We start from the raw sequence: 16,468 nt of genomic DNA, 5'->3' as shown, positions 1-16,468 counted from the left end.
AAATTAGGTTTAAACCAAGTAAATGTTGTTTCGTTGAAAAAACCAGGCAAGGAAATAGCAAACGCAAATTAGGAGGCTCAAGATGTAGTTGAAAAAAATATTGATTCTAAATAATTAAAAAAAAACAACATTTTTATAAATTCAGAGATGACGAATTTTAAGATCATAGCAAATGAATCATTTCCAATGTTGTCAAATCGCATATGCGATCGCATGCGATCAGCATATGCTGTTCGCATATGCGATCACACAATCGCATATGCCATGGCATATTTTTTTGAAAATAATAGAATTTTGAAAAAATTAAAAAAAAATTCTTAAAAAAAAAAAAGAAGGAAAAACTTGTCTAATTAGTACACATGATTGGATTGGGTTATTTTACTTATTTCATTATAGTTTGAGTGTTTCATTAAGTGATATATTTAATTACTTATATTATATTCTATAAAATTTAACAAAACAATCAACAAGCTACATTAAAAGCGGTGTTTCAAATAGCTCCCGTAGCGTACGCTACATAGCATCCCAAATAACCTAAATCCCTTGTAGCGAACAGTCATAGCGTATGCTACAGGGGGTCGTAGCGTACGCTACAGCTACGTAGCGTGTAGCATCCGTAGCATAAGCTACAATGTATTTTTTACTATTTTTTTCACATTTTCTTTGTTTCTAATGTTGAGGAATGTGACACTTGTATCGTACTTGATACTTTTAACCTATGGGATTTTTATTTCTTTTTCATAATTGTGACTTGTGGTTTCAATTAGACATTATTAATTAAAGTGGTTTAGAAAGTGGTTGACGTGATAATTATTTGATTTGGCTTATATATGTGGATTGGCTTTTGATAAATGACAACTAATAAATTTTTTGAGCATGCTTATAATTGATAAAATGAATCATCTTTTAGGCATTTTTATATTTTTTTTTCATTTTTTTTTTCACTATTTATTATGTCTTAAATTTAAATTAAAAAATAGAAGTATCGTGTAGCTTACGCTACACGCTATAGAGGGCTGAGCGCTACGCATCATGCTACCGCTATTTAGAACACTGATTAAAAGATAACTAATTATTATAAACTTCGAACAAAGAAATTTTACTAATAAATGGATAACTTGAAACAACTTACAAGTTATAACTTACAACTTAATTTATAAAAAGTAAGCACAACTTATAAAATACAAAAAATAAACATAATTGAAATAATTGCAGAGAGATTAGAGTAGGAGAGAAAGAGGTGTAAGAGAGAGAGAGTAAGAGATTTAGAGCTTTAGAGCTTTAGAGTAAAGAATAGTGAAAAGGGAGGGGAAATGAGTACATATTTATAGGCAAAAGTTCTCCAAATTGAAAAAATAAAAAATAAAAATTCTTCCTCTCTTGGCTATTGGAAAATATGCGATCGCATATTGGTCGCATAGAAAAGTATTCCATAGAATACTTGCCAAGGTCGCATATGCCATCATGGCATATGCGATTTGATCAACAATGTGCACATATGCAATCGCATTTGACAACAATGATCATTTTTGGTGCATTCAAAAGAGCATTTAAAAGAAGGTAAATGAACAAAACAAACACAACCAAAAGTACAAAGATGATCATACGATGTGGGTGTTGTACAGGTAGAAATACGGGGTTTGATTATTGATGGAGGGTAACCGATTTATAAGATGAACAACAATTGTAAGTGCCTCAAACCAAAAACGGGGAGGAACGGAAGATGTAAGCAAAAGAGACCGAGTTACATCAAGAAGATCTCTATTTTTTCTTTCAACGACACCGTCTTATTGAGGGGTATACAGACATGTTCGTTGAGAGATTATCCTCTTTTGTTACAAAAAATGTTTGAAATTTTGCTGAAACATATTCCCCCTAGAGTCTGAATGGAGAATTTTAATGCAAGCAGAAAATGGATTTTCGACATAGGCTAAAAACATCTTAAACGCATGAAAAACTTCGGACTTGAATGCAAGAAGTAAACCCAAGTAAAACGACAAAAATCATAAATAAATATCACAAACTACTTGTCATGGGCATGAGAGATAACAGGAGCAATTCCCCATACATCACTATGTATTAAATCAAAACAATTTGAACTTAATGTAGTGGACATAGGAAATGAAAGGGTCTTACTTTTCCCAAACTTGCAAGTACTGCAATAAAAGGAAACACTATTGTTCGCACCAACAGATTTATTCGTCAATCCAAAATTGAACAACATCGATAAAGTTTTAGAATTTGGATGTCCAAGCCTATTGTGCCACAATTGGCAATTATTTTGAACCGAAAAATAAAACAAATCATTTATTGGTTTATGCTGAAGAAGTGCAAAAAGGCAAAGAGGAAAGAGACGTGCACATTTAGGGCCCTTCGCGATCACTTTCCCCGATATCTGATCCTTTATAACACAGCCCGAAGGAGAAAATAAGATATTGCAGTTATTGTCAACAAGTTGGCCAACAAAAAGTTAATTAGTGGTAAAGCGAGGACAGATAAACATTTATCAATGGGATTGAGCCAGGAACATCACTGACTGCAGTAATTGGAAGACTGTCTCCATCTACAATATGAACTTGGAGATTGCTAGTTTATTTTGACATTGGAAAGATTTTCATATGTGATTTAATGTTCCAGAATCAAGATACCAAACAGAATGAGGTTTTCTGGTTTTACCTGAGACACCATGATGCAGGACAATTAACCACTTGCTCTAAAAGCTCGAATTGTTCAAAGCATGGCGAATTAATCCCTTTATCTCATAGCCCAGGCCCCACATCTCATGAGTTAGGACATCAGTCGAACCCCCCTTATGGGCCCCAAATCACATGGGTACCTCCTCACACGAGCCACCCGCGTCACACAGGTGGGGCCCGCCTCATGCGGGCCGCCCACCCCGAGTGTGCCCCTGCATCCCATAGGCAACCCCACTCGGGCCCGGTGTGAAAATGCCCTTGCATTAATCACCCCCTATGAGGAGTCTCGAACACGAGATCTCCCACTCTAATACCAATTTGATGCAGGACAATTAACCCCTTGCTCTAAAAGCCTGAACTGTTAGAGCATGGCGAATTAATCCTCATAGCCCAGGCCCCACATCTCACAGGTTAGGACCTCGGCCAAACTCCCCTCATGGGCCCCAAATCACATGGGTACCGCCTCACATGAGCCACCCGCATCACACGGGTAGGGCCCACCTCACACGAACCACACGCCTCACACGGGCCGCCTACCCCGAGTGTGCCCATGCATCTCACAAGCAACCCCACTCGAGCCCAGTGTGAAAATGCCCCTACATTACACCAAGTGCAGAAAAGGCATTTAAAATCATTTGTTGGACCATTACAGGGGGTCAGAGAAGCAAACGAGCCAGACTGTGTACTAGATGAGGTGGAGGCAGTTGTCGAAGCAGATAAAATCGTAGGCTGTAGAACAAATGTAGCGATTGTTGCAGTATAGGCACAAGGAAACCGATTTGGAGTGGTCTGATTCTGAGGTCGTTTACGGCATTCAATAATGATATGATTGGTTCCTTTGTAGTAAGTACGAAATTTCTATTGACACCAGGAGGCATAATGACCAAATTTTTTACATCTATAACACTCCACGGTACTCACATCACAAGGAGAACGTTTTCCTTAAGTAGCATAGGCAACATCAACAATACTTTATGTAGTTTTATGTTCTAAATGTACTTTTGTCAATTGTCATTGTTCCTCACGAAAAAGTTCATTTAGGCATTCATCCAAGGATGGAGATGGAACCCTACTCATTAGCTTAAACCAAAAGGTCTCATATTCAGAACGTAGTTTCATAAAAAATTGGTCCCTTGTATTTCAACCAGAAAGGCGTCAAATACATTAGCATATTTAATCTCATCATATTCAGCCCATAAAGTAAGAAAGCCTGAATAATATTATTGAATGCACAAAGTTCCTTGATGATATTGAGCAATGTCAAATCTTAATTGAATTGACGTGTAGAATTTCCTTGATGATATACCTTTTTTTTTTTTAAATTCCCACATGGCCTTTTTGCAGTTTTATAAGGTTTGAGATGCAAAATGAATTGAGGATCTACTGATCCAAGAATCCAAGATTTGATTTTCGCATCCTGAGCATGCCAGGAGGATATCTTTTTCTCATCCTCCGTCGGCAGCAAATCAGATTCGAAGACATGCCCCAACAATTCCTTGCCTTCAAGGTATACTTAGAATTGGAAAGCCCAATAGGGTATAATTTTTGCCAGTAAATCGAGCCAAAAATAACTCAAGGCTTCTCCATTTCTATGATTGACAGCCAAGAATGGATCAGATCTCTGATGAGCAGAAAATGCTAAAAATCTTCTGAATATTCAGGCTGTCATGAACTGAGAATAATTTATGATGTTACTTGGAAGATCACAGACTCATTCTGTATGAACTAAGAGAAGATGTTGCAATTTTCTTGTATTGCAACAACTAAAAAAATTGACGAGAATGACGAGATAAGGAAGTCTATAAATCAAAGACAAGAAGTCTCCGATCGTAAAGAAAATTGTACGAACTTCAAAGAGAGCATTGTGGCTTTGATACCATGATATTTCTACAAAAATCTGAACTGTTGAGAACTTGAAATCAAGTTTTGATTCAATTCGGGATGGTCCTCATTGTGAGATTCCATCCTCTTAAATAGATTACAGGATGTTATACATGGTATATGTTGACCCATAATTTTGGGTGATTACGATCCCTAATTTAAGGGATAATGAAGGATAATAATTCTATTCTTAAAATAGACAACCTAAGTATAGTACATGATTGAATGGGATCCACGTTTTGAGAGTGTGGTCCCTCGATTGATAAAGACGCGTAAGTGATTCGAGCATGTGGGTAGAGGGGGGAGGGGATCCAACTGGTGAGACACGTGGGGGGATTAGCAGGGAGACGTGTCCACACAGGACACCAGATAGGCAGATAGGACTGTGGCCCTGCAAGAGCACCGAAGCAAATGTGCTCCACCTCCGGTGAGCAGATTTCCAATAGGAGCTAGAAGTGCCCCAAAGAGAGGAACCTGAATGCCGCTAACACGACCCGGAACACCAAACTCAGGAGTCTTTCACCTCAATTGGATGTCCAGGCTGTCTGAGCTAACAAAGACAAGGATGACTGACAGAAAAGGGGTTAGGCATTTGGTTTTGATGTAGATACGAGCGGATCTGAACTCCCATCCTAATTCCATTGCCTGGTCGAAGAGGACTTCCCCTATAAGGGATCCTAATGTCAGCATGAACTCACGGTTCTAAAGCTTAACTGGTACACTGTAGAAGTGAAACCAGAGGTTGACTGTACTAAAAATGGTGGAATTCTCCCATTAATGGAGGTGACTGGTCCATCTTTGTAGGCGGACCTGGCCACGAGGACGAAGTCGATATTGACATCCAACTAGAGGTCAAGGATGAACTCTTATTCCCCTAGAGGCTTGAGAGATAAACAACCCGCTTGGAGATTACAGCTCTCCAAAAGCCATGCAGAGATATTTGCCATGGAGGCTCCTCTTCAACAGGTAATGGCCAGGCTCCATTGAAGGGAAGTTGTCGACTCCTCTACCAGGGAATGATGGATGTGAATCTCCGGGCCCGACAAGCCTAAGACAATGCAGATTTTGGGCTACGAAAGGGGGGGAGCTTCAGACGGAGATGGGGGACATTGACTTAGGGGATGCAAGAGCCCCAACAACCACGTCTTTAAAGGAAAGACATTGGGCACGATGATTAGTAGTGGTCATACTTCTTCGTTCCCCAAGGCCAGATACAAAGGTTTACTTAATGATCCTCTTTGAACCATGCTTCTCGAATTCTGGCCCATACTGAGCCATTTGGGCAGAGATATATGATCCATTAAAGCTTGCGTGGAGGGAGACAACCCGGGCTGCCACTATGTCCAAGATTATCCAAACAAACACAAACTCATGACTACTGGAAGTACCCTTATGTTTTGGTATTACCACTACCTTCACTTAGCCTACTCTACTGAACCCTCTAGAGAAACTATATTCGTCCGTCCCAACCAACCAACCAAAAAAATAGTGACAAAGAGGGGGGGGGGGGGAAGGGAGTCGCCTTGGGAGGGATGGTGTGGTGGGAGTTGGGACGATACCGAGAAACAAAAGCCCAACCAACATCTTCCACCGTAGTCACCAGGGCTCTACCAAGGATACCTAGATAATCACTCTGGGTCTTTTCAGGAACTCGAAAACTAGCGCCATTGCTGACATTGGGAGCCTATTGTCCATCTTCTCCAATGGCTGAGGATGGAATCGACTGCCTACAGAGAGCTCCTTTTAGAACTCTGCTATAAGGAGAGGAGCTCCGAGCTCTGAAGCAATGCCTCGAAACATGGCATGGGGCATCGATATTCTCTTTTCCTTTCCCGTTGGTTTATTTGCAGGGAGTCGCATCCCCATGAGGGCTTCTTCTCAATGTAATTCCACAGATCTCTCTTACCACCCGATGTACTGCTTTCCTTGAGAAACTCCGCTTGATTCCTCTCAGTCAATCTCTCTTTTCCTCTCACTTTCTTTCACGCCGAGAAGCATTCACAGGGATTCTCTCATTATCGAGGAAAGAATTGATCTGATCTCAATTCCTCACCGACTTTCATGATTTTCGAGTTGCAAGGAAACTGTGGATTTCAAAAAGTAATGATTAACCTTGGCATCAATGACAATTCTCTGGAGCAAAGTATGAGGTGATTCTTGTCTAATGAATCTAGGATTTCCGCTTGCAAAACAAAAATCACCTTTTGTGAAATCCACCAATGAAATGTTGGAAAAGGTAACCGTTACACATACATTTTCTATTCCTTCTTTTTCGTGCAATAAAATAGGGCCTTAAAGCCTTCAACATGAACCAACTCACTCCTAGTCGGAGCAATTCTTGGTCTTCGTTGCACATGACCAAACCATTTGAGTCTTCCTTCCCTTATCTTATTACATATTGGTGCTACTCCTAAGTTTCCTCAAGTGCATTCATTACTAATTCTATCATTCCTCATGTTGTCACTCATCCATCTTAATATCCTCATTTCATCTATTATGCTCATCCTGTGAACATGCTGTTCCTTAACTACCCAACATTCTGTGGCATGAAGCATGACTAGTCTTATAGTCATCCCATAAAATTTCCCCTTCAGTTTCATTGTTATGCGGCAATCACATAAAACTCCATGGATTTGTGTTCACTTCATCCACAAAACTCTAATTCTATGAGCAACATCCTTCTCAATCTCTCCTCTCATGAATTATCGACCCAAGATACCAAAAATTGTCATTTTAGGTACTTCATGATGAGTTGTCTCAACTAATTCCTCCTTTCCACATCTATTGTTACTAAATTTCCATATTCTATGTTTTAGTCCGACTAACTTTAAAACCTTAAGATTCTAAACCATCTCTACATAGTTTTAGCTTTGTGTTTACCCCCTCCCTCGTCTCGTTAATCAAAGCTATGTCATTTGCTGACTGCAAACAATATAAACCACAGGTTCTCTTCTTACAAATGCCTCATTAACGCATTCATAACCACACAAAAAGGTACATGCCTCGATTTCGACCCCTGGTGCAAGCCTCCATTAATTCTCTCCACTAGTACTCACATATGCTACTACTCCCTCATACATATCCTTAATCATGTCAACATATTCTCTTGAGATTCCTTTCTTTCCCGACGCCTACCATATTAACTCCGTAGGGACCCTATCATACACTTTCTCTAAATCAACACATGGTTTTCTTTTATGTTTGCTCTTCCTGCAATGTGTGCACTTCAACCATTCCTTGTCTTTTAAGATGAGGGGAACTTTGTTCGCCTTTGCAAACACGCCACGCACACGCACGAATTCCTGATATGATACAGTCCCATATTGTGTATCACAAAAGCAATATTGGACTACCCAAATATAAGTTGTTCTACCTAAGTATCCGTACAACAAGAAGAAAGAGGTTGGTAATGATTTAGTTCTTCCTACATCCCTCTAAGAAGAAATAGATTGGTAATGATTTAGTTCTTCCTACATCCCTCTAAGAATGGAGCTATAATCACCAATACTCCAATCTCCATGTGCAAATATGGATATTGCTCAACTAATTTGGAGTTTGAGCAAAGCTTCTTTTCTGAGAGTGGGTGTCTCATAATTCCTTGTTGATAGATGATATTGCATATGGTGAAGAGGCCATGACATCACCTTCACATTGTCTACTTCCCAACACCATATGCGTTATTAGCATACTAGTGCCTTAGATCTTACCTATAACCAATGTTTTAAATATCGGCCGATATATCCCATGATATATCTTGTATCCCACCTGTGCGATACGAAATGCATAGGTAGTGCGACATATCCCACATGTTCGATCTGGTGAGCATTTTCGAATTCCGATCCTTTTATTTTCAGTAAATCATGTTAAATTAGTGTCAAATTGATACAAATCCATGGTTTTTCATGTTTTGCAAGAAAAATCATGGATTGGGAGTTTCGATTTCGAGATTTGGAAGAGATGCTAAGTTGCGAAAAATTGAAAAAATAAAAAATTTCCAATTTCTCCCAAATTGTTTGCAATTTGTGTTCAAACATAAAATTAAGCATGTATGTAATCTAATCTAGTGATTCTTCTTTTGCTTGTGAATGTATTGCTTGTGTTTCCACACGTTTTCTTACATTTATAAATTACATGAATAGACATTGAATATACTTGAATCAATTCAGTTAGACAACGCATATATTAGGACCCCATACAACGAGAACCTATTATGTATACTTGTTTTTTGTAAGGTTTTGATTTACAAGTATATATTGATGTCTTTTTTAACAATCAATGAAGTTTTATTGAAAAATTGAACCAATTTCCCAATGTTTCCCCATGTTTCCAACAACAACGATACATTATAAGATACAACCGATATATCCCATGCGATAACCGATACGTATCCGTATCCCAAGAATGCGATACGTAACGCGATACCGATATTTCGAACACTGCCTATAACACGCCCAAGCTTTAACCACCCAAAACTATTTTTGCAAGTTGTAACCATTCCAAATAATTTGTTCCATCAAAGTTGATTGCAATAATCTGCATTCCCCGATTTTCCACAAAACTACTAATATTCAGACCAATCAATGAGTGAGCATAACAATTTAGAATAGTTAAAAACCTGGTACTATAGGCCAGTGTTTTAAGTAGCGCTCGTAGCGTAGCGCACCAAATAGTGTAAATCCCCTGTAGAGTATGCTGCAAGGGTCGTAGCATATGCTACGGACGCGTAACGTGTAGCACAGGTAGCGTGCGCTACTCTGCGTTATTGTATTTTTTTTCCTTTGTTGTAAACAGTGGTGAACTCACACCACAAACAGTGGTGAACTACGACATTGAATTTAAGGTGGAAGAAGGAAGAAAGAAAAGAAGTATGCAGGGTGATTGGAAGATTTATTTATTTATTATTTTTTTTTTTTGGGGGGGGGGTGGGGGGTGGGGAATGCTTTGTTTAACCTGTGTAATAGCCCATACTTTTTAGCATTGTGTGAGGCTATTGGAAAGTTTGGACCGGGATTGAAGCCACCATCCATGCATGAGATGAAAACATGGATACTAAAAGAGGAGGTTGCTAATACCGATAGTTTAATGAAAGCATACAAAGATTCCTGGAAAACTCATAGATGTTCAATTATGTCTGATGGTTGGACGGATGGAAAGAATAGATGCATCATTAACTTTTTGATTAATTCTCCAATTGGAAGAATGTTTTACAAGTCTATTAATGCTTCAGATTCAATAAAAGATGGAAATTTTTTATTTAAATATCTTGATGAAATTGGGGAAGAAAATGTGGTCCAGGTTATCACGGATAACCATTCAAGCTATGTGAGTGCTGGGAAGAAGTTGATGGATAGGAGGAAAAGGATATATTGGACTCCGTGTGCTGCACACTGCATAGATCTAATGTTGGAGGATATCGGAAAAATGAAAATGTATTCTGAAATGCTTGAAAAGGCAAGGACAATGACCAAGTTTATTTATGGGCGTGGAATTGTATTGAGAATGACAAGAAGCTTCATGAATAATAATGAGCTTCTACGAACAGCAGTGACACGCTTTGCAACATCGTACCTCACCCTCTGAAGTATTTACAAGCAAAAGAATGGTCTTATAGCCATATTCGGATCGGAACAATGGTGCTCACGTTCTTGGGCTAAACAACCAGAAGGAATAAAGGTACGGGCTATTATAATGTTTGAACAGATGTTTTGGCCGAATGTTGCCTTATGTGTTAAGAGCACCATGCCTTTGGTAAGCGTTTTAAGAGAAGTAGATTCGAAAGAGAGGCTAGCAATGGGGTTCATTTATGAATTGATGGACTCAGCAAAGGAGAAAATTGCATTTAATTGCAATTATGTAAAAAAGAGATATGTTCCAATTTGGAACAAAATAGATGAAAGATGGACTCCTCAGCTTCATCATCCTCTACATGCATTCGGGTGCTATTTGAATCCTCAAATACGGTACTCAGATAAGTTCTCTACACACCCTGAGATAAAAAGAGGGTTGTTGGAGTGCATGGATAGGATGATCCCCCATGAAGAGCATGTTGATGTTGATATTCAGTTAGATGAATATGGGAAGAGAAGAGGGGATTTTGGCTCTCGCCTTGCACTCGAAACCATGACAAAGCATTCCCCAAGTAATTTATAATTTTATATTTTGATATTTTCATTTTTATGTAAATTATACTTTTATAATTGGTGAAAGTATTTCATTAATTTATAAATTATAACTAATTTGTGTAGCGGATTGGTGGGAATGCTTTGGAGATAGAACTCCACAACTTGAGAAGTTTGCAATACGAGTTTTAAGCCTCATATGCAGTGCTTCTGGTTGTGAGAGAAATTGGAGTACTTTTGAGCAGGTGACTTCTTTTTCTTTTTCTTTTTTTGAAGACACAAGGTGTCCCCACCTCTTTTTTGAAGTGAGACTAATCGCTACGGATACACGCAATCACCCACAACCACGTGTATCGGGTAAAGCCAAGGAGGGGAATCGAACCCTCACCTATAGGGAGCAAACCTACGGTGAAGACCATTCGCCCAAACCTCGTTGGGTTGAGCAGGTGACTTTTGTACCATTCAATATTCTAAATTGGCTAATTTTTATTTAGTAGATTAGCAAGTGTTTGATAATTGATTGACATAGATCATCATATGATCAGATCCACATAAAGAAGAGAAATCGGCTAGAGCAACAAAAGCTCAACTCTCTAGTATATGTCTTGTATAATATGAAACTAAGAGAAAGAAGCATGAAGAGAAAGGCGGCAATGGATCCAATATTGGTGGACCACATTACTTCAAATGATGAATGGATTGCTGAGAAAGAAGACCTTGTTCCCCCAACTGATCTATCATGGCTCAAAGATCAAAATATGGCCTTTGATATTAGTGCCATTACAACTATTCCGGAATCTGATGATCCAGCTGACAGCAATGCACCATCAACATCTAATATTTCTGAAGGAGTATGCCCCCCACCTTCCTCAAACAAAAGGAAGGCAACTAATTTAAGTGTTTATAGTTATAGACTAAGTTACATGAACATTTTTAACAAAGAAAGTAAAAGACCAATGAATCTCTCTTTTTTTAATGTGTAGGTGGTCCTATGTGAAGATTTCTTACTCTTATAAGAGAGGAAGGAGATATAGGAATGAGTGTTCATGGTGTGGATGATGTACATGCAGATGTAAATGTTGATGCTGATGATGAAAGGCCTAGACCTGGTGACGAAGTGAATGAGGATGACAACGATGATGATGATCTATTAGATGTAGATGACCTTTAGACACTAGAGTCTAGAGACTATTAATTGAGAATTTGAGATATTGATTTCTGAGGAATGTGACATTTATATTGTACTTGATGCTCTTAACTGTGGGATTTTTATTTTGAAGAATGTGACATTAATATATTTTGCTTTTTTCTAACTATTTAATATTTATCATATTTTTCTTTTTTTTTAATTAAAAAATAGAAGTATTGTGTAGCTTACACTATTTCGCTACACGCTATGGAGGGTTGAACGCTACGCAACACGCTACCGCTATTTAAAACACTGCTATAGGCTAAATCTATGGTGCCAAACTCCATTGGCAGGTCCAATTAACAGCTGAAATGGAAAATGGATCTTCCAATCCAATCTACCAACAACAACAAATGTGATTTCTAGCAGCAAACCACACGGTACAGTTCCAAACTTTTGATCAATTTTTCATTTTTCTATCATTTCTATCTATAAAAGAAGAAGAAGAATAGAAAATATAAATGACAAATAACTTTTAAGGCATTTTACTGTAGGGCTCTATATATTTCCGCTTTCTTTTTTAGAGAGAGAGAGAGAGAGAGTGTGTGTGTGTGTGTGTGTGTGTGTGTTAAAAACACTGGTCATTTGCTAAATGAACCATTCCTTTTTATTCACCTACACTAAGGGCCCGTTTGGATCATAATTTGCTTAAGATAAGCTACTTACTCCACAAGTAGCTTATCTTAGTTTCTACTTATTAAGAAGATAAGTATGTTTGGCAAACAACAAACTTATCAGCTTCTCCTCTCTTTCATCTCTCCCGATGCCTCTCTTCAGCAACTTATGAAAAGTAGAAAAGCTAAAAAATTTAACTGAAGTGATTATGTACTCTAAGTAAATAAGTTGCTTATAATTAGTCATAAACCTAACTTACTAATCTGAAATAAGTTACTTATCTACTGCTATAAGTAGAAAAAGTAACTTATTTGGTGGTATCCAAATAAGTTACTTTTTAACTTATGTTAAGTAATTAAGTTATTTTTTTCACTTAAGTTAGTTTGGTAAACATAATGGTAACAGTAACTTATGTGCCAAAAGCTACTTATCTTAATAAGTAGTTATTTTTAGCTTTTTAACATATGACTTTTCTACTTCACTCTCACAGTCCATGTCAAAGGAGGCTCTCTCTCAGTCCATATCAAAGGAGGCCCTACATTGTGGACTGTCCACATTGAAGGCGGAGCTCACACGGTAGATGGTCCACATAAAAGGTGGGCCCCACATGATGGATGACCCTATATTAATGTGGGCCACATATGGACGGTCCACATCAAAGGTAAGCCCATAATGATAAAAAAGCCCACATCCAAAGCAGGCTGGTATGATGGACAAACCACTTCAAAGGTGGGCTCCACATGATGGGTAGCGGACATTGAAGTTGGGCCCCACATGATGGATGGCCCATATTGAAGTAGCCCCACATGATGAATGGTCTACATCAAAGGTCAGTCCCTAATGATGAATGACCCATATCAAGGAGAACCCTGCATGATGGGCAACCCACATGGAAGGTGGGGCCCACATGACGGACAGTCCACGTCAAAAGTGGGTTCCACATGATGGGCAATTAATAATGGTGGGCTGTGGGCTGCACATGATGGATGATCCACATCAAGATGGGTCCCACATGATGAACGGTCATCATGAAGGTAGGCCCCACATGATGGACGGTGCACATTAAAGGTTAGCCCTAATGATGAGTGACCCATACCCAAGGCAAGCCCTACATGATGGATGGCCAACATTAGAGGTGGGACCCACATGATGGACGATCCACATCAAAGGTGGGCTCCACATGATGGGCGGTGGATATTGAAGTGGGCCCCGCATGATGGACAATAACATTGATGGTGGACCCCACTTGATGGATGACCAACATCAAAGGTGGGCCCTACATAATGAATGGTGCACATTAAAGGTCGAAATGGCCCACAGCCAAGGTGGGCCCCATATGATGGACAGCCCACATCAAAGGTGGGGCCCACACAATGAATGGTCCACATCAAAGGTTGGCCCCACATGATGGATGGTGGATGTGAGGGGGACCAAACAAACTCGAGGGATAATTACTTATGATGTTGGAAACTAAATATTGCTTTTCTACTTTTTGGTTGGTAAGTATGTTGGTATTACCAAACATACTTATCAGTTGAATACGTAGAAACCAAAGATAAGCTACTTATGGCATAAGCAGCTCATCCAAAGTAACTTACGATCCAAACGCCCCCCTAAAAGTCCAAATCTGGTAGTTACCATACGACAAGCTCCAAACACCAAGCATTTCTAGCAGTTACTCTGGAAATGTTAAAAGAAGGCACATACTCATACAGTACAGTGCGCAAAGAAGTGTGTTCTTGTCCAAAAATCAAGAGATTATTGTTTCATGCAAGCAGAGATTCATTCGCCATCTATCCAGAAAATATATTGGTAATTTGAATCCATCATACAACATGAGAAAGACATCAAGTGTTTGGAATCGCCATGGAATCTAAAAAGTTATAATTAAGCCATTGTTAATGGAGTGGCAATACCTTTGTCAGAAATCCATGACTAAACACCATCTTGGGGGGACTCAATCCTGCCGACATTAACATAGCTGGCCAGTAAACTGCATGAAACCGTAAGATATCCTGCAGTAGAACCAGAAAATGACATGAAGCAACACTTATAGACCAGACAAATGAAAACAACCATTACTAAAATTTCTGGCGTAAGATAACCTTAGGCCTAGAGATGTCCTGTACTGTAATAACTAGTGAATCACAAAAAATATAGTGGAGAATGAGAAGAAAGTGAAGCTTCCATGAAAGAAACATGATGCATTTCTTCTTTCCTCTTCCAATAAAAACTCCTATTATATACGAACCCTAGGGAGGACTCTCGTGAAAAAATAATTGCAACTGTCCAATATTAATAAATTCAATAGTTTATAAAATAAGTGATGCTAATAGAATATTCAAGGTCGGATTGCCAACAAGTATACACTAATCTATCATCGTCGTCGTCGTTGTCGTTGTGGTCAACATAGCCTTGTCCCCCCTCCCTCAGATTGGGATGGTTCTTCATGTGCATCAAAGACTGCTCTTGATGATTTTCTCTTAATTCCATCCCTCCTTGCATTCATCCCCTCTCCAGTCTCATCTACTAACACCACATTGTCCACGAACAACATACACCAAGAACTTCATCCTGGAACCATCAGTTAATTCATCCACAACAGGTGCAAAAAGGCAAGCGCTTAATGCCAAATCCTGATGAAGAACAGGAACTCAATAATCTCACCACATGCCATTTTCACTCTCACAGTGGCATCCCCATTAACATCTTAATGATGTTGATATATCCTCCAAGGACCCGTTTCTTCATCACCCACCACATAACCTCCCTAACTACTCTTTTGTATACTTCCTCCATATATATAGAAACAATGTGTAGATACTTCCTTTTAACACCATATTTTTCCATCAATCATCTAAATAGAAACATAGCTTCAGCAGTTGATCTGCTTAGCATAAAACCATAGTAATTTTCCAATATCCTTGTTTCTGTTCTTATTCTTTGTTCCAATATCCTTGTTTCTTTTCTTAATCTTTGTTCCACCACCCACTCCTAGAGCCTCACAGTGTGACTCAGAAGTTTGATACCACAGCAGTTGGTGCAACTTTGTACATTGTCTTGTAAAAAAAAAGGTACTGCAAAGCTTCTCCCATACTCACTCGCCATTTTCTTTCATAGAAAGATTTTATTGAAAAGAGCAGTTAACCAAGCAAATCCAATTTTGCCCGGTAAGAAAAAAGCAAAAAACAAGGACAAAAAGGGAAAAAGAAACAGGGTGCAGGGATGGTGAGAGATCATTCCACAACCCCGCAAGCAATGATCAAAGAAAACCTCCCCAGGAATCCAAAAGATCTTCCCTTCTATAGTCCTCACACAAGGGAAGCCCGAAGCCCAAAATAGCACCATGCCCTAAGTGTTACAAAACACTGCCTCCAAAAATTCAGACTTGTTGAAAATACTATTGTTGTGAACCTTCCACACTAATTATATTAAGTGAAAAGGGAGAGACACCATAAAGCATGGCTTCTTTTACCCTTCACTCCCCACTTAAAAGTTTGCGCCAAATATTCGAATGATCCAGGCATGGTCCGATACATCTTGCACATAGGCAGAAACTTCCTCCAAATCCCCAAAATGAAATCAAAGTGAATGAAGAAATGGTCCCAAAGTTTCACTTAAGATATGTAGCTGTTTGTAATGACCATCATTTTAATCCTTAGATGTTCGATGCTTAGAACTTTGTCCTTAGTAACCAGCCAGCCAAAAGCAACCACTGTAGGAGGACCAACATACCTCCATATGGATGGAAAACAATATTAGCTTCCATCAACATGCCTTGAAAAACTTTGCAACTTAAGGAACAACTACATCTTAACCTTCCACCCTAGACTATATTCCATCCGAAAGCTGTATTTTCTAAATTTTGTTCCTCTGCGTTCTAGCCTTAGTTTATCAATGGAAAAACTGAGTGTTGTGATCCCTTTTAACTTTTTTCCTTGTACATTAATGCCTCCATAATACTTCCT

General features: G+C 38.8%; 1 protein-coding gene across 1 annotated transcript in view; it reads right to left on the bottom strand.

Annotated features, from left to right (window-relative positions):
* The window catches only part of LOC131229376 (methionine--tRNA ligase, chloroplastic/mitochondrial), a 143,217-nt gene that overhangs the window by 64,280 nt on the left and 62,469 nt on the right, over window positions 1-16,468 (bottom strand). The window contains exon 7 of the mRNA XM_058225317.1: window positions 14,417-14,515. Within this exon, the coding sequence (XP_058081300.1) occupies window positions 14,417-14,515 (99 nt within the window). The remainder of the gene's footprint in view (window positions 1-14,416; window positions 14,516-16,468) is intronic.

Source organism: Magnolia sinica, chromosome 16 (assembly GCF_029962835.1).
Source record: "Magnolia sinica isolate HGM2019 chromosome 16, MsV1, whole genome shotgun sequence".
In the NCBI taxonomy this organism is placed as follows: domain Eukaryota; kingdom Viridiplantae; phylum Streptophyta; class Magnoliopsida; order Magnoliales; family Magnoliaceae; genus Magnolia; species Magnolia sinica.
This window is presented reverse-complemented; position numbering and strand designations above follow the sequence as displayed.